This window comes from Salmo salar, chromosome 05, assembly GCF_965601325.2.
Source record: "Salmo salar chromosome 05, fSalSal1, whole genome shotgun sequence".
Taxonomy (NCBI): Eukaryota; Metazoa; Chordata; class Actinopteri; order Salmoniformes; family Salmonidae; genus Salmo; species Salmo salar.
This window is the reverse complement of record NC_138295.1, coordinates 22,808,071-22,833,695: the sequence shown is the minus strand read 5'-3', so window position 1 is coordinate 22,833,695 and position 25,625 is coordinate 22,808,071. Positions and strand designations below refer to the sequence as shown.

General features: G+C 46.8%; 1 protein-coding gene across 5 annotated transcripts in view; it reads right to left on the bottom strand.

The window, feature by feature from the left end:
• LOC106604462 (ecto-NOX disulfide-thiol exchanger 2) overlaps window positions 1-25,625 on the bottom strand; it is a 312,275-nt gene that overhangs the window by 140,882 nt on the left and 145,768 nt on the right. For all 5 annotated transcript variants that reach the window (XM_014199102.3, XM_014199101.3, XM_014199098.3 and 2 more), the window contains one exon: window positions 964-1,107. In XM_014199102.3, coding sequence (XP_014054577.1) covers window positions 964-1,107 — 144 coding nt within the window. The remainder of the gene's footprint in view (window positions 1-963; window positions 1,108-25,625) is intronic.

The following is a 25,625-nucleotide window of genomic DNA, read 5'->3' as shown; positions in this document are numbered from 1 at the left end:
CAGACGGCCCTGACCTCCACAGGACTAACTGGCAATACGGCCCTCAGGATGGAAAACTTGACATTTTACCAAGTTCACCTCACTTTAAATGACTCTCCCAGTCTCATAGTATAAAATGCATAGGTACCACTGATGTACACCTCAATTTTAAAAGTATTTTATTGTATCTGGAGGAAGAGCTGTGTAGTGTTATGTACTTCTTATATACTGCAGTAATATGACAGTACTATACTGCCCTACCAAGCAAAAAGGCAGTAACTGCTCATTTGGTCAAAAACTAGTTAATGTCATTTTTGCTACATTAAATACATGCTTAATCATGTGGACCAGTATCTGCCTCTATTGTATTGTGTTTTGGAGAAAATGGGGGTCAGGTTTGCATTAACTGCATAAAGTTACTGTGAAACCAAGGTAAGTAAAAGCAATTTCTCTCAGTTCCACGCTATGAGCAGTTACTGCCTTTTTGCTTGGTAGGAAAGTATAGTACCTGGAGGCAGAGCTGTGTAGTGTTATGTACTTCTTACATACTGCAGTAATATGACAGTACTATAGTACCTGGAGGCAGAGCTGTGTAGTGTTATGTACTTCCTATAACATGCAGTAATATGACAGTACTATAGTACCTGGAGGCAGAGCTGTGTAGTGTTATGTACTTCCTATAAAATGCAGTAATATGACAGTACTATAGTACCTGGAGGCAGAGCTGTGTAGTGTTATGTACTTCCTATAAAATGCAGTAATATGACAGTACTATAGTACCTGGAGGCAGAGCTGTGTAGTGTTATGTACTTCTTATATACTGCAGTAATATGACAGTACTATAGTACCTGGAGGCAGAGCTGTGTAGTGTTATGTACTTCCTATATACTGCAGTAATATGACAGTACTATAGTACCTGGAGGCAGAGCTGTGTAGTGTTATGTACTTCTTATATACTGCAGTAATATGACAGTACTATAGTACCTGGAGGCAGGCTGGGTCTCTTCCTCTTAATGCTCTTCTCAGCTCCGTTCTCCAGGGGACAGTCTGACACCAGCGGCACGTTTGAGTTGCTGAACTGCAGGGGTTCGTTGTTGGAGGACGGGTCAAATGACAGCGGGTTCAGTCCTGAAACACAACAGAAACACAAGCAGCCATGTTCAACCAGATGGACCATAGATATATAAACCACAACAGAAACACAACAAGCAGCCATGTTAAACCAGATGGACCATAGATATATAAACCACAACAGAAACACAACAAGCAGCCATGTTAAACCAGATGGACCATAGATATATAAACCACAACAGAAACACAAGCAGCCATGTTCAACCAGATGGACCATAGATCTATAAACCACAACAGAAACACAAGCAGCCATGTTCAACCAGATGGACCATAGATATATAAACCACAACAGAAACACAAGCAGCCATGTTAAACCAGATGGACCATAGATCTATAAACCACAACAGAAACACAACAAACAGCCATGTTCAACCAGATGGACCATAGATCTATAAACCACAACAGAAACACAACAAACAGCCATGTTCAACCAGATGGACCATAGATATATAAACCACAACAGAAACACAACAAGCAGCCATGTTCAACCAGATGGACCATAGATCTATAAACCACAACAGAAACACAACAAGCAGCCATGTTCAACCAGATGGACCATAGATATATAAACCACAACAGAAACACAACAAACAGCCATGTTCAACCAGATGGACCATAGATATATAAACCACAACAGAAACACAACAAGCAGCCATGTTCAACCAGATAGATCTACAAACCACAACAGAAACACAACAAGCAGCCATGTTCAACCAGATTAACCTTGAGTTAGACACAATTGTTGAACACATTCACAATATATCCACCGAACAGAGTACATAGGCTACAAACTATTTAATATGTGAAGAGAAAACTACAAGGAGAAATGTATGCCACACAGACTGTTTTAACTCTGGAGAAGTCTAAACTAAAGAAAACAGACTGTGGAAATACAACTCTATTCAACCATAAGAAACCACATGTTCAGGATCTAACAAAGTCCGGAGTTTACATACTTCACTTGAAGGAAACACCTTAGAGAGCCCTACAACTTCACACTACGTCAGAATCTCCAGAGTTCTGTGTCTCTCTGTTCAGACAGTGGGGACACTAGGGAGCATCTCACAACCAATAACAGACTTTCTGAACATCTTTTCTGGTCTCTTTTCTAATTTAGCGGTTTCATTTCTATCCCAGTATATTTCTAAACCTGAGAGGAACCAAGATAGGATTAAACACAAAGACCCCTGTTAGTTATGAACCCACCACACACTCTTCATAGAAGTGTATTATCTAAAGTGACTACCATTAGTTATGGACTTACCACACACTCTTCATAGAAGTGTATTATCTAAAGTGACTACCATTAGTTATGAACCCACCACACACTCTTCATAAAAGTCTATTATCTAAAGTGACTACCATTAGTTATGAACTTAATAAACTTCTATGAAGAGTGTGGTATCTAAAGTGACTACCATTAGTTATGAACCCATCACACACTCTTCATAGAAGTCTATTATCTAAAGTGACTACAGGCTCCAAAATAGCAATGAGCCAATATGTCCAAAAACTCGAAGCAGACAATCCCTTCCTATAACCAGTCCTTCTATTCCTACCACAGATGGGTAGTGTCTTCCAGAGCAGCCTTTAAAGTACGGGTCGATGTGGCGTCGCGACGTGTCAGACTAAACTTAGAATTATTTCATGAATTGGCCAAGTACAACTGTGCTCTCTGCTTAGCGGTGGTGTCTCTGCTCGGTCTGGCAGCTGCGCGAGTGGGAGGGAGAAGCCCATGTGCTTCGTGGTTTACCAGATATTTTTTCTGCAATTTTATTGAAGATCACTCCGCTACCCACACGCTGCAGCGTTGTTGTTCAGCAGCAGATGCTTGTCATTCCCACAGGCCATCAGTCACCGCTGTCATCAAATGGACTCAAGTTAGCCACCAGTTCTGACTGAGCTCAAACGTCATGAAACGCAAATACAGCTTTGAGTTGGTTTCATACAAACTTTGAGAAATAAAGAGGAGAGCACACAATGTGTTTTGTGCGGGGGAGTGCTTATGAGTCTCTCAAAACAAATTAAAACAACACGTCCTGACAAAACATCCACAGCACGACGGTAAACCCAGGGAGTTCTTTCAGAACAGGACAGAACGCTGCAGGAAACAGTGCTTCCACAGTGGAAAGTAAGTCAGCTAGCAAGGCATTGTTGTCATTGTATAACAGGTGATGAGCAGAAATAAGGGGGTACTATCTCATAGTAGATGGGAGTATTCCTTTCAAACAATCCTCTTGTACACAGCTAATAGCTAGCTACTGCAACCCTAAGTAACAGTACAATAATGTAGGCCTACTGTACAGCTTACTGTAGAAATTACTGTTGAAAACAAGTCTAGGTTGGAACTGTTGCTGTTTAAATACAAGTGGAACAAACTGATTGAAATATATTGGGAGTATATATAGTGGAATAAACTGATTGAAATATATTGGGAGTATATATAGTGGAATAAACAGATTGAAGCAAGAGGCAAACTCATAGTTGTGGGTTGCTCATCTACAACAGGAAGCGGACTCCTGCGTGACTGAGAAAACAGTAGATGTTCTGGTCCAGTTTGGCACCACATACCTATGTGAGTCAGGGTTCTCAACTCTGACATACTTAAAACAAGTACAGAAACAGTTTCACCTCAGGGTTGCACTGAGCCTGTGTGTGTTCTGTTATACATCTGTGTGATGTGATCAGTTTTTTCCTCTTCAGAATTAAAATGATGTATTATATTTTAACAGCAACAGTTCCAACCTAGAGACATAAGCATTTGTAATGTGGGAAAATAAACATGAATTGCTATTTATATGGGTATTTCATTTCATTGTTATTTGTTTTTGTATATATTGTATTTCTTTTAGGATTAAGGACCATTAAATGTACCGATATTTCCGTATAGTTGAATGTTTTCATAAGCTTGGGTCCCAGGAAATCACAGGATTTCTCATTTGGGACCCAGGCTGAAAAAGTTGAAGAACCCCTGTTCCAGAGAATAAAGCAAAAAGGAGAGTAGAGGCTGATGAATTATGGAAATAATAACAATGTGGATATTGCCCCAAAATCCCAGGAAACAATAAACTAATTAAATTGTGTTCCGAGCCTAATATATCAGGGATTTCCAGTTCTCTAACTGGACGTGTGTTATTTATAATTCAGAACAGGGTCTGGGAGAGACAAGCCCTGTTCTCATGAAAAATGCATCAATTCTCTCTCTAGGTTTACACTTGTTTTGCTAGACTTTGTTGTTGTCAGAAAAAAAATACAGAATAGCAGACTAGTCTGCGTCAGAGAGATCCATCTCAGTTCTGCAGTAGAACACACAGGGCTCAGGACAGACCTATCTGCAGTAGAACACACAGGGCTCAGGACAGACCTATCTGCAGTAGAACACACAGGGCTCAGGACAGACCTATCTGCAGTAGAACACAGGGCTCAGGACAGACCTATCTGCAGTAGAACACACAGGGCTCAGGACAGACCTATCTGCAGTAGAACACACAGGGCTCAGGACAGACCTATCTGCAGAAGAACACACAGGGCTCAGGAAAGACGTATCCATCTGCAGAAGAACACACAGGGCTCAGGAAAGACGTATCCATCTGCAGTACAACACACAGGGCTCAGGAAAGACATACAGTCGTGGCCAAAAGTTTTGAGAATGACACAAATATTAATTTTCACAAAGTTTGATGCTTCAGTGTCTTTAGATATTTTTGTCAGATGTTACCATGGAATAATGAAGTATAATTACAAGCATTTCATAAGTGTTAAAGGCTTTTATTGACAATTACATTAATTGCTATTAATTGTCGTAAAGAGTCAATATTTGCCGTGTTGACCCTTCTTTTTCAAGACCTCTGCAATCTGCCCTGGCATGCTGTCAATAAACTTCTGGGCCACATCCTGACTGATGGCAGCCCATTTTTGCATAATCAATGCTTGGAGTTTGTGAGAATGTGTGGGTTTTTGTTTGTCCACCCACCTCTTGAGGATTGACCACAAATTCTCAATGGGATTAAGGTCTGGGGAGTTTCCTGGCCATGGACCCAAAATATTGATGTTTTGTTCCCTGAGCCACTTAGTTATCACTTTTGCCTTATGGCAAGGTGCTCCACCATGCTGGAAAAGGCATTGTTCGTCACCAAACTGTTCCTGGATGGTTGGGAGAAGTTGCTCTCGGAGGATGTGTTGGAACCATTCTTTATTCATGGCTGTGTTCTTAGGCAAAATTGTGAGTGAGCCCACTGCCTTGGCTGAGAAGCAACCCCACACATGAATGGTCTCAGGATGCTTTACTGTTGGCATGACACAGGACTGACGGTAGCGCTCACCTTGTCTTCTCCAGACAAGCTTTTTTCCAGATGCCCCAAACAATCGGAAAGGGGATTCATCAGAGAAAATGACTTTACCACAGTCCTCAGCAGTCCAATCCCTGTACCTTTTGCAGAATATCAGTCTGTCCCTGATGTTTTTCCTGGAGAGAGTTGGCTTCTTTGCTGCCCTTCTTGACACCAGGCCATCCTCCAAAAGTCTTCGCCTCACTGTGCGTGCAGATGCACCTCACACCTGCCTGCTGCCATTCCTGAGCAAGCTCTGTACTAGTGGTGCCCCGATCCTGCAGCTGAATCAACTTGAGCTGATCCTGGCGCTTGCTGGACTTTCTTGGGCGCCCTGAACCCTTCTTCACAACAATTGAACCCGCTCTCCTTGAAGTTCTTGATGATCCGATAAATGGTTGATTTAGGTGCAATCTTACTGGCAGCAATATCCTTGCCTGTGAAGCCCTTTTTGTGCAACGCAATGATGACGGAACGTGTTTCCTTGCAAGTAACCATGATTGAAAGAGGAAGAACAATGATTCCAAGCACCACCCTCCTTTTGAAGCTTCAAGTCTGTTATTCGAACTCAATCAGCATGACAGAGTGATCTCCAGCCTTGTCCTCGTCAACACTCATACCTGTATTAACGAGAGAATCACTGACATGATGTCAGCTGGTCCTTTTGTAGCTGGGCTGAAATGCAGTGGAAATGTTTTTGGGGGATTCAGTTCATTTGCATGGCAAAGAAGGACTTTGCAATTCATCTGATCACTCTTCATAACATTCTGGAGTATATGCAAACTGCCATCATACAAACTGAGGCAGCAGACTTTGAAAATTAGGCCTTAAAATACATCCACAGGTACACCTCCAATTGACTCAAATTATGTCAATTAGCCTATCAGAAGCTTCTAAAGCCATGACATCATTTTCTGGAATTGTCCAAGCTGTTTAAAGGCACAGTGAACTTGGTGTACGTAAACTTCTGACCCACAGGAATTGTGATACAGTGAATTATAAGTGAAATACTCTGTCTAAAAAATGACTTGTGTCATGCACAAAGTAAATGTCCTAACCAACTGCAAAAACTATAGTTTGTCAACAAGAAATTTGTGGAGTGGTTGAAAAACAAGTTAACCTGTTTAGGATAGGGGGCAGTATTTTCACGGCCGGATAAAAAACGTACCCGATTTAATCTGGTTATTACTCCTGCCCAGAAACTAGAATATGCATATAATTATTTTATTTGGATAGAAAACACCCTAAAGTTTCTAAAACTGTTTGAATGGTGTCTGTGAGTATAACAGAACTCATATGGCAGGCCAAAACCTGAGAAGATTCCATACAGGAAGTGCCCTCTCTGACCATTTCTTGGCCTTCTATAGCCTCTTTATGGAAAATAGAGGATCTCTGCTGTAACGTGACATTTTCTAAGGCTCCCATAGGCTCTCAGAAGGCGCCAGAACGGGGAATGATGACTCTGCAGTCCCTGGGCGAAAAACAGTAGGGCTTTTGGAAAGTGGTCGTTCTGAGAACAATGACACGGGTGCGCGCGTGCATGTGAAGACTCCATTTTCTATTTTCAGTCTTTGAACGAAAACAAGGTCTCCCGGTCGGAATATTATCGCTATTTTACGAGAAAATCGCATAAAAATTGATTTTAAACAGCGTTTGACATGCTTCGAAGTACGGTAATGGAATATTAGAATTTTTTTGTCACGATACGCGCCGGCGCGTTACCCTTCGGAGAGTGTCTTGAACGCAAGAACAAAACGCAGCTATTTGGATATAACTATGGATTATTTGGAACCAAAACAACATTGGGTGTTGAAGTAGAAGTCCTGGGAGTGCATTCTAACGAAGAACAGCAAAGGTAATCCAATTTTTCTTATAGTAAATCTGAGTTTGGTGAGTGCCAAAATAGCTAGCTATGATGGCCGGGCTATCTACTCAGAATATTGCAAAATGTGCTTTCACAGAAAAGCTATTTTAAAATCGGACACCGCGATTGCATAAAGGAGTTCTGTATCTATAATTCTTAAAATAATTGTTATGCTTTTTGTGAACGTTTATCGTGAGTAATTTAGTAAATTCACCGGAAGTTTTCGGTGGGTATGCTAGTTCTGAACAAAACATGCTAATGTAAAAAGCTGGTTTTTGATATAAATATGAACTTGATTGAACAAAACATGCATGTATTGTATAACATAATGTCATAGGAGTGTCATCTGATGAAGATCATCAAAGGTCAGTGCTGCATTTAGCTGTGGTTTTGGTTTTTGTGACATTATATGCTAGCTTGAAAAATGGGTGTGTGATTATTTCTGGCTGGGTACTCTCCTGACATAATCTAATGTTTTGCTTTCGTTGTAAAGCCTTTTTGAAATCGGACAATGTGGTTAGATAAAGGAGAGTCTTGTCTTTAAAATGGTGTAAAATAGTCATATGTTTGAAAAATGCAAGTTTTTGGATTTCTGAGGTGTTTGTAATTCGCGCCACGCTCTATCATTGGATATTGGCGAGGCGTTCCGCTAGCGGCACATCTAGATGTAAGAGGTTAATGACTCCAACCTAAGTGTATGTAAACTTCCCACTTCAACTGTATCTGCAGTACAACACACAGGGCTCAGGAAAGACGTGTCTATCTATCTGCAGTAGAACACACAGGACTCAGCATAGTCGCGGGAAGTAGTGGTGCTGCAGCACTCCCTGAAAAATCAGAGTATAAAACACAGTACATGAAATTACTATTAGATGACACATGTACAGCGATTAGTGATTAAGAGCAGGTGTGTGAACACACACACACACACACACACACACACACACACACACACACACACACACACACACACGAGTCAAGTGAAAGGAGGCCTTACATGGTCTTTGAAACCAAAAACACGTCTCAAGAGTATAAATTAAGAACTGAAGAAGGAAATTGGTCACTGGCTTCCAATCAGAACTCCTTTTGTGGGGGTACAATCAGTGTGCTTTTGGCAGGTAGAATTGACTTCCTTAGACATGAAAATACCCTTAGGTAACACCTTTCCTGCAAGCAAGCTAGAAAGGAATGCTCCATTCTTCTTTATAAGAGCAAACCCATAACTGAAGGTACACTACATGAGCAAAAGTATGTGGACACCTGCTTGAACATCTCATTCCAAAATTATGGGCTTTAATATGGAGTTGGTCCCCTCTTTGCTGCTATAACAGCCTCCACTCTACTGGGAAGGCTTTCCACTAGATGTCCAATTTGTAAGTCGCTCTGGATAAGAGCGTCTGCTAAATGACGTAAATGTAAATGTAATGTTGGAACATTGCTGCAGGGACTTGCTTCCATTCAGCCACAAGAGCCTTAGTGAGGTCGGGCACTGATTCTGGGCAACTAGACCTGGCTCACAGTCGCCTTTCCATTTCATCCCAAAGGTGTTTGATGGTGTTGAGGTCAGGGCTCTGTGCAGGCCAGTCAAGTTCTTCCACACTGATCTTGACAAACCATTTTTGTATGGACCTCGCTTTGTGTGTTGGGCATTGTTATGCTGAAACAGGAAAGGGCCTACCCCAAACTGTTGCCACAAAGTTGGAAGCACAGAATCGTTAGAATGTTATAGATCTCTTCACTGGACCTAAAGGGCCTAGAACCATGAAAAACAGCCCCAGAAAATTATTTCTCATCAACCAAACTTCACAGTTGGGCAGGTAGCATTTTCCTGGCATCCGCCAAACCCAGATTCGTTCGTTGGGCTGCCAGGTGGTGAAGTCTGATTCATCACTCCAGAGAAGGTGTTTCCACTGCTCCAGAGTCCGACAGCGGCGAGCTTTACACCGCTCCAGCCGTTGCTTGGCATTACACATGATGATCTTAGGCTTCTGTGCGGCTGCACGGCCATGGAAACCCATTTCATGAAGCTCCCGACGAACAGTTCTTGTGCTGACGACGCTTCCAGAGGCAGTTTGGAACTCGGTAGTGAGCGTTGCAACTAAGGACAAACGATTTTTAAGCTCTAGGCGCTTCAGCACTCGGCGGTCCCGTTCTGTGAGCTTGTGTGGCCTACCACTTCGCGGCTAAGCCGTTGTTACTCCAAGACATTTCCACTTTACAATAACACCACTTACAGTTAACCGTGGCAGCTCTAGCAGGGCAGAAATTTGATGAACAAACTTGTTGGAAAGGTGGCATCCTATGACGGTGCCATGTTGAAAATCACTGTGCTCTTCAGTACACGCCATTCTACTGCCAATGTTTGTCTACGGAGATTGCATGGCTGTGTGTTAGATTTTACACACCTGTCAGCAACTGGTATGGCTGAAATAGCCAAATCCACTCATTTGAAGGGGTGTCCACATAGTGTACATTACAGATTAATTCACATCTTAATTAACATAAAATGGTCTGTTTATCTGATTGGATTAGTCAATAGCAACTTGAGATGTTATATCAGGTCAGTCAGATTGCAATAAAAACAGTGCATTTGTAGTAAAACTAAAACTCTCCTCCATTTGAGAGAAAACAAAAGAACCAGAATTTTTAAATAATTTTCAAGAACAATTGAAGTTAAATCAAAACAACTGGTTTCACAAGCAATTTGAAAATGAACTGTATTATCATCTCAGTTTACAGCACCCAACATTAGCATACCAATGGTGAAAGTTCTACGGCCATGTTGGGACAAAGCAATGACTTTTCATAACACACACACGTAGCCATATGGACCCCGCATTTGAGTCTTAACAGGAGTCATTACATTCAGTCTAGCACTCTGTATACATCAAAGAAACCTATATCGCCATCACAGATGGATATAGAAATGATTAACATCATCCACTAATAACCAACACCCTATGTTTTAAAGAGAAAACTCGTAATCTACCCTATGCTGCAAGCAGAACTGAGACGGTCTTCCCAACCCCAAACATCTCTACATCCTATGACCACTTCTGGACAAGACTTACCATACCTAACTGAATAGTGGGTTTTACTCTGTGGGCCGGCAGGCTGCCTAAAATGTGCAGGAGGATTTCCTCAGCCTAGGTTCCAACAGACCATACAGAATTCACAACAACGTCTCAATAGCTGCAATAGGAGCCAGTTCAGTGTCTTGGCTCACTCGCACACCAGAGAGCAGCGTGAACACACACCACACCCCTTGGCTGGACTGACTGTGTCCATCTCGCTATCTGAATCCAAGACCGACAAATCACTTTGGAGCCTACTTTACACACTGGCGTCCTCTGGGACTTCACAGTCGTATCAAGCATGTTCAACGCGAGTTTGCTGTGTCGTTATTCCTTCTTCCCAAGTAAAAACACAACAAGCTCTAGGATTAACATCTTAGATGGGTTCCTTATGCATGCCAATATATTGCCAGTAACGAAGAATTTCATCCCATGTCAAATAAAATGTAAGACCCTTAAACTTTTTTTGAATCAAATCCTTAATACGAGTTGATTGCCATAATTCAATTGCTTGTATATTCGCCATCACGTATGCTACATATTCATTATATATCAGTGAATAAACTCACATTTAGTCCAAAGTATCCATAAGATAATACTTATGGTTGGGCTGCCTTACAGAACTATAAAAAGCATATGCATGACCATGGTAGCAATTGAAAAAGAACACTGGGGATTATGGGGAAATTAGCAGACCAAAACAGTTCACCTGACAAGAATGAATCCAAACATTACACTGCTGATTTTATGTGCATTTTACATGCATTTGTCAATAACGAAATCTGAAAATACTCCGGATACATTAAATAACAAGGTATTTCAAGGCACTTTTGACTGAAGGAAAGAGCCTTCAACTATAAGGTCCTTTGTTGAGGATCTTCTAGCTTTGCCAATGAGGAACTGAAGCAAGAACACTTGTTTGGAAAACAGCCTTGCGTCCCCACCATCAAACAATTGCTGTTGTTTACGCCATCCAAAAGCGGTCCATTATAAATCACAATCTGGGTCAGGTGCCCTTGTTTTAAAAGCTTATTCTATGGCCAACATGGCTAGCTCAGTTCTAAAACAACATAGTACAGTGTTCCTTGTTCAAAAGGCACTTCAGACAGATTGTCATTTTGGTGCGCATAGAATTGAGTCATGAGAGCATTCAAGTGCGTGTTCCACGGCTAATTCTGTTCAGGACAACCCAGGGTATCACGAATGTCATCCTTGTAACTGTGGATCAAACATAGCGATCATGAATGTTGATACTGTAAATTACATGAGTTTTCAAATATGGAAATGTGAAGTGCACATTTGGACTCATGGGTGTGTGGTTTGCTTGTATTAGGCTTGGACAGTATGTAGATCGTCACACTGAACTCACTGCCGATATTCGATAATACTGTATTGAAAAACCATCCCGTGACTATTTCCAAATACCTCGGTATACGGTATACCGCCCAAGCCTAGCTTGTATGACATAAGTGGTATTTATTATAATCCTCAACGTCTCATCTTCTCCGAACACATCTACTCCTCTCCAGTTACAGCATTTCCTTTACTCAGACAACAAATGTGCAAAAGTGGCCCAATTAGCAGAATGGATGGGGGCATCTCGTCACGCGTGGTGCTCCAGGTCAGAACAGCTGTCAGTAAAACCCATACGGTGCTGTGAAGCACAGATCCAGAGCTATCAATACATGTATAGCATGTTACTGTAAAGCCACTGTTCCAATTTAGGTGCTTATCAATGACAAAATCTGCCATTATTCAACCAGAGTATGGGATGACAGGGTCTGTGAGTGGACAGTAGTGTTGTCACCATACCAGATTGTCTATTGGCAAAAAATAAAACATGAAGCAGACTAAACTCTATGGTCCTTTAAAACCTACTTTTGTAAAATAGTGTGTGCTATAGCTTGCAAAATAAACATCTGACTCTGGTTGACTATTTTTTCCAACATTAGGACCGTTTTCCTCAGTCCGCTTCATGCTCCATTTCCTTACTTCCTAGTATGGCGATACTGGTATCGTGACAACACTAGTGGGAAGGGCTACGTACTTGGGACAAGCCCGTGGATGCAGCTGCAAGCAGGACACACATAGGGTCAAACGACAAACCACAGCATCATAGACCTCTCTCTGTGTAATTGTAGGCCTATGTACACATGTAAGTGATAGACGCCACAGAATCTGTATTATATGAACATGTAATATATGAATGTAGGGAGAAAGCAGGCCTCTGTTTCTCTGTGTTGTGTCAGTGCAGGACATTTAATTATATTACTCTCATTTTAAATCAATGTAGTTCTGTCTATTAATGTTGTGTATTATGTTTAGTGTGGACCTCAGGAAGAGTAGCGGCTGCTTCTGCAACAGCTAATGGGGATCTGATAAAAATAGTAAATAATTCATTCAGCATTGGGGGCTCAGAAACAGACTGACCCAGTGAGCCTCATACATTTATGGATGTGCCGGGGTAACAGCATTCTGATGAATGTTTCTCCATCTCTGCTCCACAACACAAAGCCATCCCTAATGTGTTTACAGGAGGATTTGAAATGTCTCACTCTGTTCACCTTCTCTATAAGAGACTTGATAGAATCTGTCCTCGTCAGGCCCTTCTTCCCTCTCTCTCTCTCTGTTTACTTCCATCTCTTTCTCTCTCCGTGTTCTGTTCTTTATGTAACCACATTTCCATCACAACGAGGAACCAACCATCCCGTTCTCTCCCTCTGTGTCATCAAGGCTTTCCACATGAAGAGAGTAGATGGGTAAACAACGGGCTAATAAACAGAGGACAAACTGTCGAATAAAGTGCAGAATTGCCTTCCCTCAAACCCAGAGAAACCAGCTGGGAAATCTGCCCTATAAACATTATGCAGAAAGTCTGCCTTTTCATCTCCATTCCTGATACAACTTCTCTCAACTGACTGACTGTCATCACACTACTCACAAACCCACCCACACACCCATCATCTCTCCCTGCTCGTCAGCATCCATCTGGCAGCCTCTCCTTCTCTCTGTCTCAGACGACAGTCTACAGACTTCTCCTAGACATGACAAATGCCTCAGTTCATCTTCTAAACATACTAGTTTCAATGTAGAGTTTCATCTGATTTATACCAGAGTTTAAGAGGTTCAAGAGGAAATGAAAGGAGATTGGGAGTTACAGAGAAAAGAGCTAGAGAGAGAGGATAAACATAGCAATTGAAGGAGAGCGTCCGACAGGCTAAATTGATGGCTGTCTCTTGCGCCGCCCGTCTCTTGCGCCGCCCGTCTCTTGCGCCGCCCGTCTCTTGCGCCGCCCGTCTCTTGCGCTGCACATTTGTTGGGCTTCTCTTCCTCGATCAGTGTCATTCTAGTTGTTCCTTGCCGAGGGCCCCGTGAGGGGTGGAGGGAAGCAGGCTGTGTCTCTGAGATGCCTCAGCTTCTATGTGATGACAGCCTGAGGAAAAAAGGCTGCAATACTCTCAGCTGGAGTAATGAGACAAGATAGTAGAGGATAGTAGCACTGTCAAATACCAGCAGGAGAGAAAGAGACGCACCGAGAGAGAGAGAGAGAGAGAGAGAGAGAGACGCAGAGAGAGAGAGAGAGAGAGAGACGCAGAGAGAGAGACGCAGAGAGAGAGAGAGCGACGCAGAGAGAGAGCGAGAGCGACGCAGAGAGAGAGCGAGAGCGACGCAGAGAGAGAGCGAGAGCGACGCAGAGAGAGAGCGAGAGCGACGCAGAGAGAGAGCGAGAGCGACGCAGAGAGAGAGCGAGAGCGACGCAGAGAGAGAGCGAGAGCGACGCAGAGAGAGAGAGAGACGCAGAGAGAGAGAGCGACGCAGAGAGAGAGAGCGACAGAGAGAGAGCGACGCACAGAGAGCGAGAGAGCGCGACGCACAGAGAGCGAGAGAGCGCGACGCACAGAGAGCGAGAGAGAGCGCGACGCACATAGAGCGAGAGAGAGCGCGACGCACATAGAGCGCGACGCACAGAGAGAGAGAGAGCGACGCACAGAGAGAGAGAGCGAGCGACGCACAGAGAGAGAGAGAGAGCGAGCGACGCACAGAGAGAGAGAGAGCGAGCGACGCAGAGAGAGAGAGAGCGAGCGACGCAGAGAGAGAGAGCGAGCGACGCAGAGAGAGAGAGAGAACGACGCAGAGAGAGAGACGCGCAGAGAGAGAGACGCGCAGAGAGAGAGACGCACAGAGAGAGAGACGCAGAGAGAGAGAGAGACGCAGAGAGAGAGAGAGAGACGCAGAGAGAGAGAGAGAGACGCAGAGAGAGAGAGAGAGCGACGCAGAGAGAGAGCGACGCAGAGAGAGAGCGAGAGCGACGCAGAGAGAGAGCGAGAGCGACGCAGAGAGAGAGCGACGCAGAGAGAGAGCGACGCAGAGAGAGAGCGACGCAGAGAGAGAGCGACACAGAGAGCGAGAGAGAGAGAGACGCAGAGAGAGAGAGGGACGCAGAGAGAGAGAGCGACGGACAGAGAGCGAGAGAGCGCGACGCACAGAGAGCGAGAGAGAGCGCGACGCACAGAGAGCGAGAGAGAGCGCGACGCACAGAGAGCGAGAGAGAGCGCGACGCACAGAGAGCGAGAGAGAGCGCGACGCACAGAGAGCGCGACGCAGAGAGAGAGAGAGAGCGCGACGCACAGAGAGAGAGAGAGCGACGCACAGAGAGAGAGAGCGAGCGACGCAGAGAGAGAGAGCGAGCGACGCAGAGAGAGAGAGCGAGCGACGCAGAGAGAGAGAGCGAGCGACGCACAGAGAGAGAGAGCGAGCGACGCACAGAGAGAGAGAGCGAGCGACGCACAGAGAGAGAGAGCGAGCGACGCACAGAGAGAGAGAGCGAGCGACGCACAGAGAGAGAGAGCGAGCGACGCACAGAGAGAGCGAGCGACGCACAGAGAGAGCGAGCGACGCACAGAGAGAGAGCGAGCGACGCACAGAGAGAGAGCGAGCGACGCACAGAGAGAGAGCGAGCGACGCACAGAGAGAGAGCGAGCGACGCACAGAGAGCGAGCGACGCACAGAGAGAGAGCGAGCGACGCACAGAGAGCGAGAGAGAGAGCGAGCGACGCACAGAGAGCAGAGAGAGAGCGAGCGACGCACAGAGAGAGAGAGAGAGCGAGCGACGCACAGAGAGAGAGAGCGACGCAGAGAGAGTGCGAGAGCGACGCAGAGAGAGAGCGACAGAGAGAGAGAGCGACAGAGAGCGACGCAGAGAGAGAGCGAGAGAGAGCGACGCAGAGAGAGAGCGACACAGAGAGCGAGAGAGAGAGAGACGCAGAGAGAGAGCGACGCAGAGAGAGAGAGCGACGCACAGAGAGCGAGAGAGCGCGACGCACACAGAGAGAGAGAGCGAGCGACGCACAGAGAGAGAGAGAGCGAGCGACGCACAGAGAGAGAGAGAGAGCGAGCGACGCACAGAGAGAGAGAGAGCGAGCGACGCACAGAGAGAGAGCGAGCGACGCACAGAGAGAGAGAGCGAGCGACGCACAGAGAGAGAGAGAGCGAGCGACGCACAGAGAGAGAGAGCGAGCGACGCACAGAGAGAGAGAGCGAGCGACGCACAGAGAGAGAGAGCGAGCGACGCACAGAGAGAGAGAGCGAGCGACGCACAGAGAGAGAGAGAGCGAGCGACGCACAGAGAGAGAGAGAGAGCGAGCGACGCACAGAGAGAGAGAGAGAGCGACGCACGAGAGAGAGAGAGAGCGACGCACAGAGAGAGAGAGAGAGCGACGACAGAGAGAGAGAGAGCGACGCCAGAGAGAGGGAGAGAGAGCGACGCACAGAGAGAGAGAGAGAGCGACGCACAGAGAGAGAGAGAGAGAGAGAGCGACGCACAGAGGAGAGAGAGAGCGACGCACAGAGAGAGAGAGCGACGCACAGAGAGAGAGAGAGAGAGAGCGACGCACAGAGAGAGAGAGAGAGAGAGCGACGCACAGAGAGAGAGAGAGAGCGACGCACAGAGAGAGAGAGAGAGCGACGCACAGAGAGAGAGAGCGACGCACAGAGAGAGAGAGAGAGCGAGCGACGCACAGAGAGAGAGAGAGAGAGCGACGCACAGAGAGAGAGAGAGAGAGCGACGCACAGAGAGAGAGAGAGAGCGACGCACAGAGAGAGAGAGAGCGACGCACAGAGAGAGAGAGAGCGACGCACAGAGAGAGAGAGAGAGAGAGCGACGCACAGAGAGAGAGAGAGAGAGAGCGACGCACAGAGAGAGAGAGAGAGAGAGCGACGCACAGAGAGAGAGAGAGAGCGACGCACAGAGAGAGAGAGAGAGAGAGAGCGACGCACAGAGAGAGAGAGCGACGCACAGAGAGAGAGAGAGCGACGCACAGAGAGAGAGAGAGCGACGCACAGAGAGAGAGAGAGAGAGCGACGCACAGAGAGAGAGAGAGAGAGCGACGCACAGAGAGAGAGAGAGAGAGCGACGCACAGAGAGAGAGAGAGAGAGCGACGCACAGAGAGAGAGAGAGCGACGCACAGAGAGAGAGAGAGAGAGAGAGCGACGCACAGAGAGAGAGAGAGCGACGCACAGAGAGAGAGAGAGCGACGCGCAGAGAGAGAGAGAGAGCGCGACGCAGAGAGAGAGAGAGAGCGCGACGCAGAGAGAGAGAGAGAGAGCGACGCACAGAGAGAGAGAGCGAGCGACAGAGAGAGAGAGCGAGCGACAGAGAGAGAGAGCGACGCACAGAGAGAGAGAGCGACGCACAGAGAGAGAGAGCGAGCGACGCACAGAGAGAGAGAGCGAGCGACGCACAGAGAGAGAGAGCGAGCGACGCACAGAGAGAGAGCGAGCGACGCACAGAGAGAGAGAGCGAGCGACGCACAGAGAGAGAGCGCGAGCGACGCACAGAGAGAGAGAGCGAGCGACGCACAGAGAGAGAGAGCGAGCGACGCACAGAGAGAGAGAGCGAGCGACGCACAGAGAGAGCGAGAGCGAGCGACGCACAGAGAGAGCGAGAGCGAGCGACGCACAGAGAGAGCGAGAGCGAGCGACGCACAGAGAGAGCGAGAGCGAGCGACGCACAGAAGAGCGCGACGCACAGAGAGAGAGAGCGAGAGAGAGCGCGACGCACAGAGAGAGAGAGCGAGAGAGCGAGAGAGCGCGACGCACAGAGAGCGAGAGCGAGAGAGCGCGAAACACAGAGAGAGAGAGCGAGAGAGAGCGCGACGCACAGAGAGAGAGAGCGAGAGAGAGCGCGACGCACAGACAGAGAGAGCGAGAGAGAGCGCGACGCACAGAGAGAGAGAGCGAGAGAGAGCGCGACGCACAGAGAGAGAGCGAGAGAGAGCGCGACGCACAGAGAGAGAGCGACGCACAGAGAGAGAGAGCGAGACGCACAGAGAGAGAGAGCGAGAGAGAGCGAGAGAGCGACGCACAGCGAGAGAGAGCGAGAGAGCGACGCACAGCGAGAGAGAGAGAGAGAGCGACGCACAGCGAGAGAGAGAGAAAGCGACGCACAGCGAGAGAGAGAGAAAGCGACGCACAGCGCGCGAGAGAGAGAGAGCGATGCACAGAGAGAGAGAGCGAGCGACGCACAGAGAGAGAGAGAGCGACGCACAGAGAGAGAGAGAGCGACGCACAGAGAGAGAGAGAGCGACGCACAGAGAGAGAGAGCGACGCACAGAGAGAGAGCGACGCACAGAGAGAGAGCGACGCACAGAGAGGAGCAGGAGCGCACAGAGAGCGAGACGCACAGAGAGCGAGAGCGACGCACAGAGAGCGGGAGCGAGCCCGACGCACAGAGAGCGAGAGCGAGCCCGACGCACAGAGAGCGAGAGCGAGCCCGACGCACAGAGAGCGAGAGCGAGCCCGACGCACAGAGAGCGAGAGCGAGCCCGACGCACAGAGAGCGAGAGCGAGCCCGACGCACAGAGAGCCCGACGCACAGAGAGCGAGCCCGACGCACAGAGAGCGAGAGCGAGCCCGACGCACAGAGAGCGAGAGCGAGCCCGACGCACAGAGAGCGAGAGCGACGCACAGAGAGCGAGAGCGACGCACAGAGAGCGAGAGCGACGCACAGAGAGCGAGAGCGACGCACAGAGAGAGAGAGCGAGAGCGAGCGCGACGCACAGAGAGAGAGCGAGCGCGACGCACAGAGAGAGAGCGAGAGCGAGCGCGACGCACAGAGAGAGAGCGAGAGAGAGCGCGACGCACAGAGAGAGAGAGCGAGAGAGAGCGCGACGCACAGAGCGAGAGAGCGAGAGAGAGCGCGACGCACAGAGAGAGCGAGAGAGCGCGACGCACAGAGAGAGAGAGCGAGAGAGAGCGACGCACAGAGAGAGAGAGCGAGAGAGAGCGCGACGCACAGAGAGAGAGCGAGAGAGAGCGCGACGCACAGAGAGAGCGAGAGAGAGCGCGACGCACAGAGAGAGAGCGAGAGAGAGCGCGACGCACAGAGAGAGAGCGAGAGAGAGCGCGACGCACAGAGAGAGAGCGAGAGAGAGCGCGACGCACAGAGAGAGAGCGAGAGAGAGCGCCGCACAGAGAGAGAGCGAGAGAGAGCGCCGCACAGAGAGAGAGCGAGAGAGAGCGCGACGCACAGAGAGAGAGCGAGAGAGAGCGCGACGCACAGAGAGAGAGCGAGAGAGAGCGCGACGCACAGAGAGAGCGAGCGAGAGAGAGCGCGACGCACAGAGAGCGAGAGAGAGCGCGACGCACAGAGAGAGCGAGAGAGCGCGACGCACAGAGAGAGAGAGCGAGAGAGAGCGACGCACAGAGAGAGAGAGCGAGAGAGAGCGACGCACAGAGAGAGAGCGAGAGAGAGCGACGCACAGAGAGAGAGCGAGAGAGAGAGCGACGCACAGCGAGAGAGAGAGAGAGAGAGAGCGACGCACAGCGAGAGAGAGAGAGAGAGCGATGCACAGCGCGAGAGAGAGAGAGAGCGCCGCACAGCGCGAGAGAGAGAGAGAGAGCGATGCACAGCGCGAGAGAGAGAGAGAGCGCCGCACAGCGCGAGAGAGAGAGAGAGAGCGACGCACAGCGCGAGAGAGAGAGAGAGAGCGACGCACAGCGCGAGAGAGAGGACAGAGAGCGCCGCACAGCGCGCGAGAGAGAGAGAGAGCGCCGCACAGCGCGCGAGAGAGAGAGAGAGCGCTGTTCACAAACACAAACACACCCCACAGAGCCCCAGGACAGCAACACAATTACACCTAACCAAATCATTAAAAAACTAAAAGAAAATTACTTGATACATTGGAAATAATTCACAAAAAAACCCAGTGCAAACTAGAATGCTATTTGGCCCTAAACAGAGAGTGGCAGAATACCTGACCACTGTAACTGACCCAAACCTAAGGAAAGCTTTGACTATGTACAGACTCAGTGAGCATAGCCTTGCTATTGAGAAAGGCCGCCATAGGCAGACCTGGCTCAAGAGAAGACAGGATATGTGCACACTGCCAATGAAATGAGCAGCACTTCCTAACCTCCTGCCCAATGGATGACCATATTGAAGACACATATTTCCCTCAGATTACACAGATCCACAACGAATTCAAAAACAAACCCAATTTTGATAAACTCCCATATCTACTGGGTATACCACAGTGTGCCATCACAGCAGCAAGATGTGTGACCTGTTGCCACAAGAAAAGGTCAAACATTGAAGAACAAACACCATTGTAAATACAACCCATATTTATGCGTATTTATTTTCCATTTTGTACTTTAACCATTTGTACATCGTTACAACACTGTATATATACAATATGACATTTGTAATGTCTTTATTCATTTGGAACCTGTGTGAGTGTAATGTTTACGGTTCATATTTGTTGTTTATTTCACTTTTGTATATTATCTACTTCACTTGCTTTGGCAATGTTAACCTGTTGGGGCTAGGGGGCAGTATTTTCACGGCCGGATAAAAAACGTACCCGATTTAAACTGGTTACTACTCTTGCCCAGAAACGAGAATATGCATATAATTAGTAGATTTGGATAGAAAACACTAAAGTTTCTAAAACTGTTTGAATGGTGTCTGTGAGTATAACAGAACTCATATGGCAGGCAAAAACCTGAGAAGATTCCATGCAAGAAGTGGCCTGTCTGAAAATTTGTAGTCCTTCTGTTGCATCTCTACCGAAATTACAGCATCTGTGCTGTTACGTGAAAACTTTCTAAGGCTTCCATTGGCTCTCTAAAGTGTTCAGAAAGCGGAATGACGTGTCTCCTGTCTCTGGGCAAAGTACAGCAGCAGAGTTTGTAAGTGGCCTGCCTGGGGACAGTGAGACTGAGATGCGCATTCACGAGACTTGTCAATTTTTTTTCTTTCAGTCTTTGAATGAATACAACGTTGTCCGGTTGGAATATTATCGCTATTTTACGAGAAAAATAGCATAAAAATTGATTTTAAACAGCGTTTGACATGCTTCTAAGTACGGTAATGGAATATTTTGACATTTTTTGTCACGAAATGCGCTCGCGCGTTACCCTTCGGATAGTGACCTCAACGCACAAACAAAACGGAGGTATTTGGATACAACTATGGATTATTTGGAACCAAAACAACATTTGTTGTTGAAGAAGTCCTGGGAGTGCATTCTGACGAAGAACAGCAAAGGTAATCCAATTTTTCTAATAGTAATTCTGAGTTTAGGCCCCAAACTTGGTGGGTGTCAAATTAGCTAGCCTGTGATGGCCGATCTATCTACTCAGAATATTGCAAAATGTGCTTTCGCCGAAAAGCTATTTTAAAATCTGACATAGCGTTTGCATAAAGGAGTTATGTATCTATAATTCTTAAAATCATTATGTATTTTGTCAACGTTTATCATGAGTAATTTAGTAAATTCACCGGAAGTTTTCGGTGGGTATGCTAGTTCTGAACATCACATGCTAATGTAAAAAGCAGTTTTTTGATATAAATATGAACTTGATTGAACAAAACATGCATGTATTGTACAACAATGTCCTAGGAGTGTCATCTGATGAAGATCAAAGGTTAGTGCTGCAGACACCACACAGAGACAGACGACACCACACAGAGACAGACGACACCACACAGAGAGGGACAGACGACACCACACAGAGAGGGACAGACGACACCACACAGAGAGGGACAGACGACACCACACAGAGAGGGACAGACGACACCACACAGAGAGGGACAGACGACACCACACAGAGACAGACAGACAGACGACACCACACAGAGAGGGACAGACACCACACAGAGAGGGACAGACGACACCACACAGAGACGGCGACAGACGACACCACACAGAGACAGACAGACAGACGACACCACACAGAGAGACAGAGAGAGAGCACAGGGGAAGTAGTCAGTAGAGTAAATCCAGATGAAGTGTGTACACGAGAGCTGTCAGTACACTACTCTCCTGGTTAATGCTCTGTTTGCTCATGGTCCATCCCCCTTACACACCTGACTTGGTGTAAACCAGACGCTATTCATTATTTAGGAAGGACGACACACCGTGTGTGTGTTCTTGTGTGTAACAATGTGGTGGTGTGAGGTGAGGGAGTGGACCATCCATCTTGCCAGTGATGAACAAGTGAACAGGTAGTCAGGTAGATTAAAGCCTGTTCATCCATGTGATAGAGAGGAATGTACAGTGACACAAAGCATTAACACACCACTGACCTCATGAATACTATTCTGCTTCTCTTTGAACTTTTACACTCCATTACCAAGTCAAAGCCTTCTGTCCCCAGAGACCTCTGTACTCTACACATTTAGCTCCATGGATTTGTCTTATCAAATGCTGTGGCTGGCTGACAGACACTTATCAGACCAATGACAACTGTAGGGGTTTCCACTCCTTCAAACTATCTGAAAAACAACCGAATTGGCAAGTCAGGCAAAGAGGATCTGATATGAGAAGAATACAGACAGACAATTTCTAATATTCCCACAAATCTGCATCAAGAAAGCAAGCATGCAAGACAATGCTCTGAATACGTTTCCTATTTTAATTCCGTCTAGCCGTTGATAGGTCAAAGGTCACACAATCCCAGTCCCAAAAAGAGATGGCATCTTTTCTAAATCTTATTCTCAGTCGAGCAATTTCTATTGAATTAATGTTAGCAAACATTCAGTGTGCTAAAATCAGTGAACGCTCCGCAGAGCGGCCCCAGGGGGCAGAAAATCTGGTTTTAATTTTTAGGAGACAAGAGGAAGGGTTAGGCTCAGACTCTTCAGCTGAAGAACATTGGAAGTGTGGAAGTTTGAGTACATTCCACTATGACAAAACAAGCGCCCCTCAATGTTTGCAGCTTTCATGAAATAATTACTAGGGGATTAAGTGCCTTGCTCAAGGGTACAATGGCAAGAGATGGCATCCAGGATAATGATGCCAAACTTCAGGTTGCCAGCTCACAACACTGAAAACTTCTCCCAACAGCCACAGGATTTGAACTTAAACTTTATTTAGAATAACCTACCATTTTAGGGGTCAGTGAAACAAACCACAGTGACTTCTATGATTGTGGGTTACAACACTGACCTTTCTGACTGCGTCGAGTAAAATGTCTCACCCTAGTCAGCTGTTCAGAGAACTGTAATTTCCTGTGATTGTCCCAGAGCCAATAACGGTCACATTCTCCACTCAGAAACCCTTACTGATGTTGGACCAAGGTCACATTCTGACCAGCCCAGAGACCAACAGTGCACTGCTTTCATTCCCTCCCCTATAGACGCTGTAATAATGGGAGGATGCTGTTATTTCTCAAGGTCAAGTTGGTGCGTTGAGGTTTGTGATCCAAAATTAGCAGAGAGCACCTGCGATGTTCCTCTAATGCCTGGAAGGCTGGTGATGAAATCCAGTCAAGGTCTATCACAAGGCAGAGCGCAAGATAAAGGCCCTACAGAGATTCGTCAGACAATGAAGTGAGCTGCAACTCTATTCATAGCCTGGGTCGTCCAGTGTGGCCCCTAGCACATTAGAGGGGTCCACTTGGGTTCTGGGCATTAGCACACATAGCTGACTATTTGGAGTGATGGATGCTCTGGGCAGATGAATCAACAAGGTGCCTGACTGATCCAGCTTAATGTGAAAGCACAAGCATTCCAGTCATCTGTAGAATTCTCCTCAGGCCATCACATTAACTTTCCACTTGGTGCTAGCTGCTAGCGTATTTATAGCACTAGAGACTACAGAGTTACATTTAAACAACAGACAGTGAATCAAAGTGAAAGGAAGCAAGATCTCATCATCTCAGCGTCTTCCCCAGAGGTTACTCCTCTTTTTCTTCACACAACACATCAGTAACTGGTTGAACAAGCAATGGTGCTTTTTCAATAACTAGCCCTATTTAAAGGTGTGTGTGATGTTTTGGTTTTGGTTTCTGAGCTACAGGCTTCAGAAGGCCTCAGTCAGGTGTGTTAAGTTCATGTTTTAAGTATCCCTATATTTCTGTTATTATGGGGCTATCACTCAGTCAAGAGTGCGCCTGCGCAGGAAGTCTGTTCGTTGATGGACCTAGCCGTGAGTGTAATGGCTACCTTGTAGTGTGTTCATACGGTATAGTAAACTTTGTTAAACTGGAACCTTGTCGTTGTGTCATTTCGAGGTAACAAGGTGAAGCATTGAGACATGAGCTCCGTTTCAGATAAAAACCACTAATGAATCAAATCAGGCCTTTTGGCCCCAGACACACAAGCACTGTTAGTTGATGGGAAAGTGCAGCTTCCTTTGGCCAATCCTAGCACAGCAAGCTCTTTATGGAGTCTAAGGAGAGATGAGGACCTGAAAGAGAACAGCCATCAATGGCTCTCAGTCAGTCTACCTCCAGAGCACCTGCCTCTGGTCTGGTAAGGACATGAAAGGGGCTACTAGTCCAGAGTAGACTTGTCTTCTGTTTGGTGCCTAATGAAAAGGCCCCTGGTAATGGGTGCAGAGAGGAGTGTGAGCTGGGGCAGGCAGCAGAGACCCTGATCACTCCTCCGGGCTTCCAGGTGATTTCTGTTCCTCTTCATTCCAGCTCACTAATGACCACAAATAAAGATGGAATCACTCAGTGGAACAATGTCTTTAAACATGTATACAGGCCAGCTTTTCCTCCCCCTGTCTCTATTTTCTACTGCATCTTAATGGACCCTCAGCATAAAATACATGACAAACAGCAGCGGGTGTTCTGTTAAGATGGCAGATGACCAACAGTGGGAGTTCTGTTAAGATGCCAGATGACCAACAGCAGAGGGAGTTTTGTTAAGATGCCAGATGACCAACAGCAGTGGGAGTTCTGTTAAGATGGCAGATGACCAACAGCAGAGGGAGTTCTGTTAAGATGCCAGATGACCAACAGCAGAGGGAGTTCTGTTAAGATGGCAGATGACCAACAGCAGAGGGAGTTCTGTTAAGATGGCAGATGACCAACAGCAGAGGGAGTTCTGTTAAGATGCCAGATGACCAACAGTGGGAGTTCTGTTAAGATGGCAGATGACCAACAGCAGAGGGAGTTCTGTTAAGATGCCAGATGACCAACAGTGGGAGTTCTGTTAAGATGGCAGATGACCAACAGCAGAGGGAGTTCTGTTAAGATGCCAGATGACCAACAGTGGGAGTTCTGTTAAGATGGCAGATGACCAACAGCAGAGGGAGTTCTGTTAAGATGCCAGATGACCAACAGTGGGAGTTCTGTTAAGATGGCAGATGACCAACAGCAGAGGGAGTTCTGTTAAGATGGCAGATGACCAACAGCAGTGGGAGTTCTGTTAAGATGGCAGATGACCAACAGCAGTGGGAGTTCTGTTAAGATGGCAGATGACCAACAGCAGTGGGAGTTCTGTTAAGATGGCAGATGACCAACAGCAGAGGGAGTTCTGTTAAGATGCCAGATGACCAACAGCAGTGGGAGTGGGAGTTCTGTTAAGATGCCAGATGACCAACAGCAGAGGGAGTTCTGTTAAGATGGCAGATGACCAACAGCAGTGGGAGTTTTGTTAAGATGCCAGATGACCAACAGCAGAGGGAGTTCTGTTAAGATGGCAGATGACCAACAGCAGAGGGAGTTCTGTTAAGATGGCAGATGACCAACAGCAGAGGGAGTTCTGTTAAGATGGCAGATGACCAACAGCAGTGGGAGTTTTGTTAAGATGGCAGATGACCAACAGCAGAGGGAGTTCTGTTAAGATGGCAGATGACCAACAGCAGAGGGAGTTCTGTTAAGATGGCAGATGACCAACAGCAGAGGGAGTTCTGTTAAGATGCCAGATGACCAACAGCAGAGGGAGTTTTGTTAAGATGGCAGATGACCAACAGCAGAGGGAGTTTTGTTAAGATGCCAGATGACCAACAGCA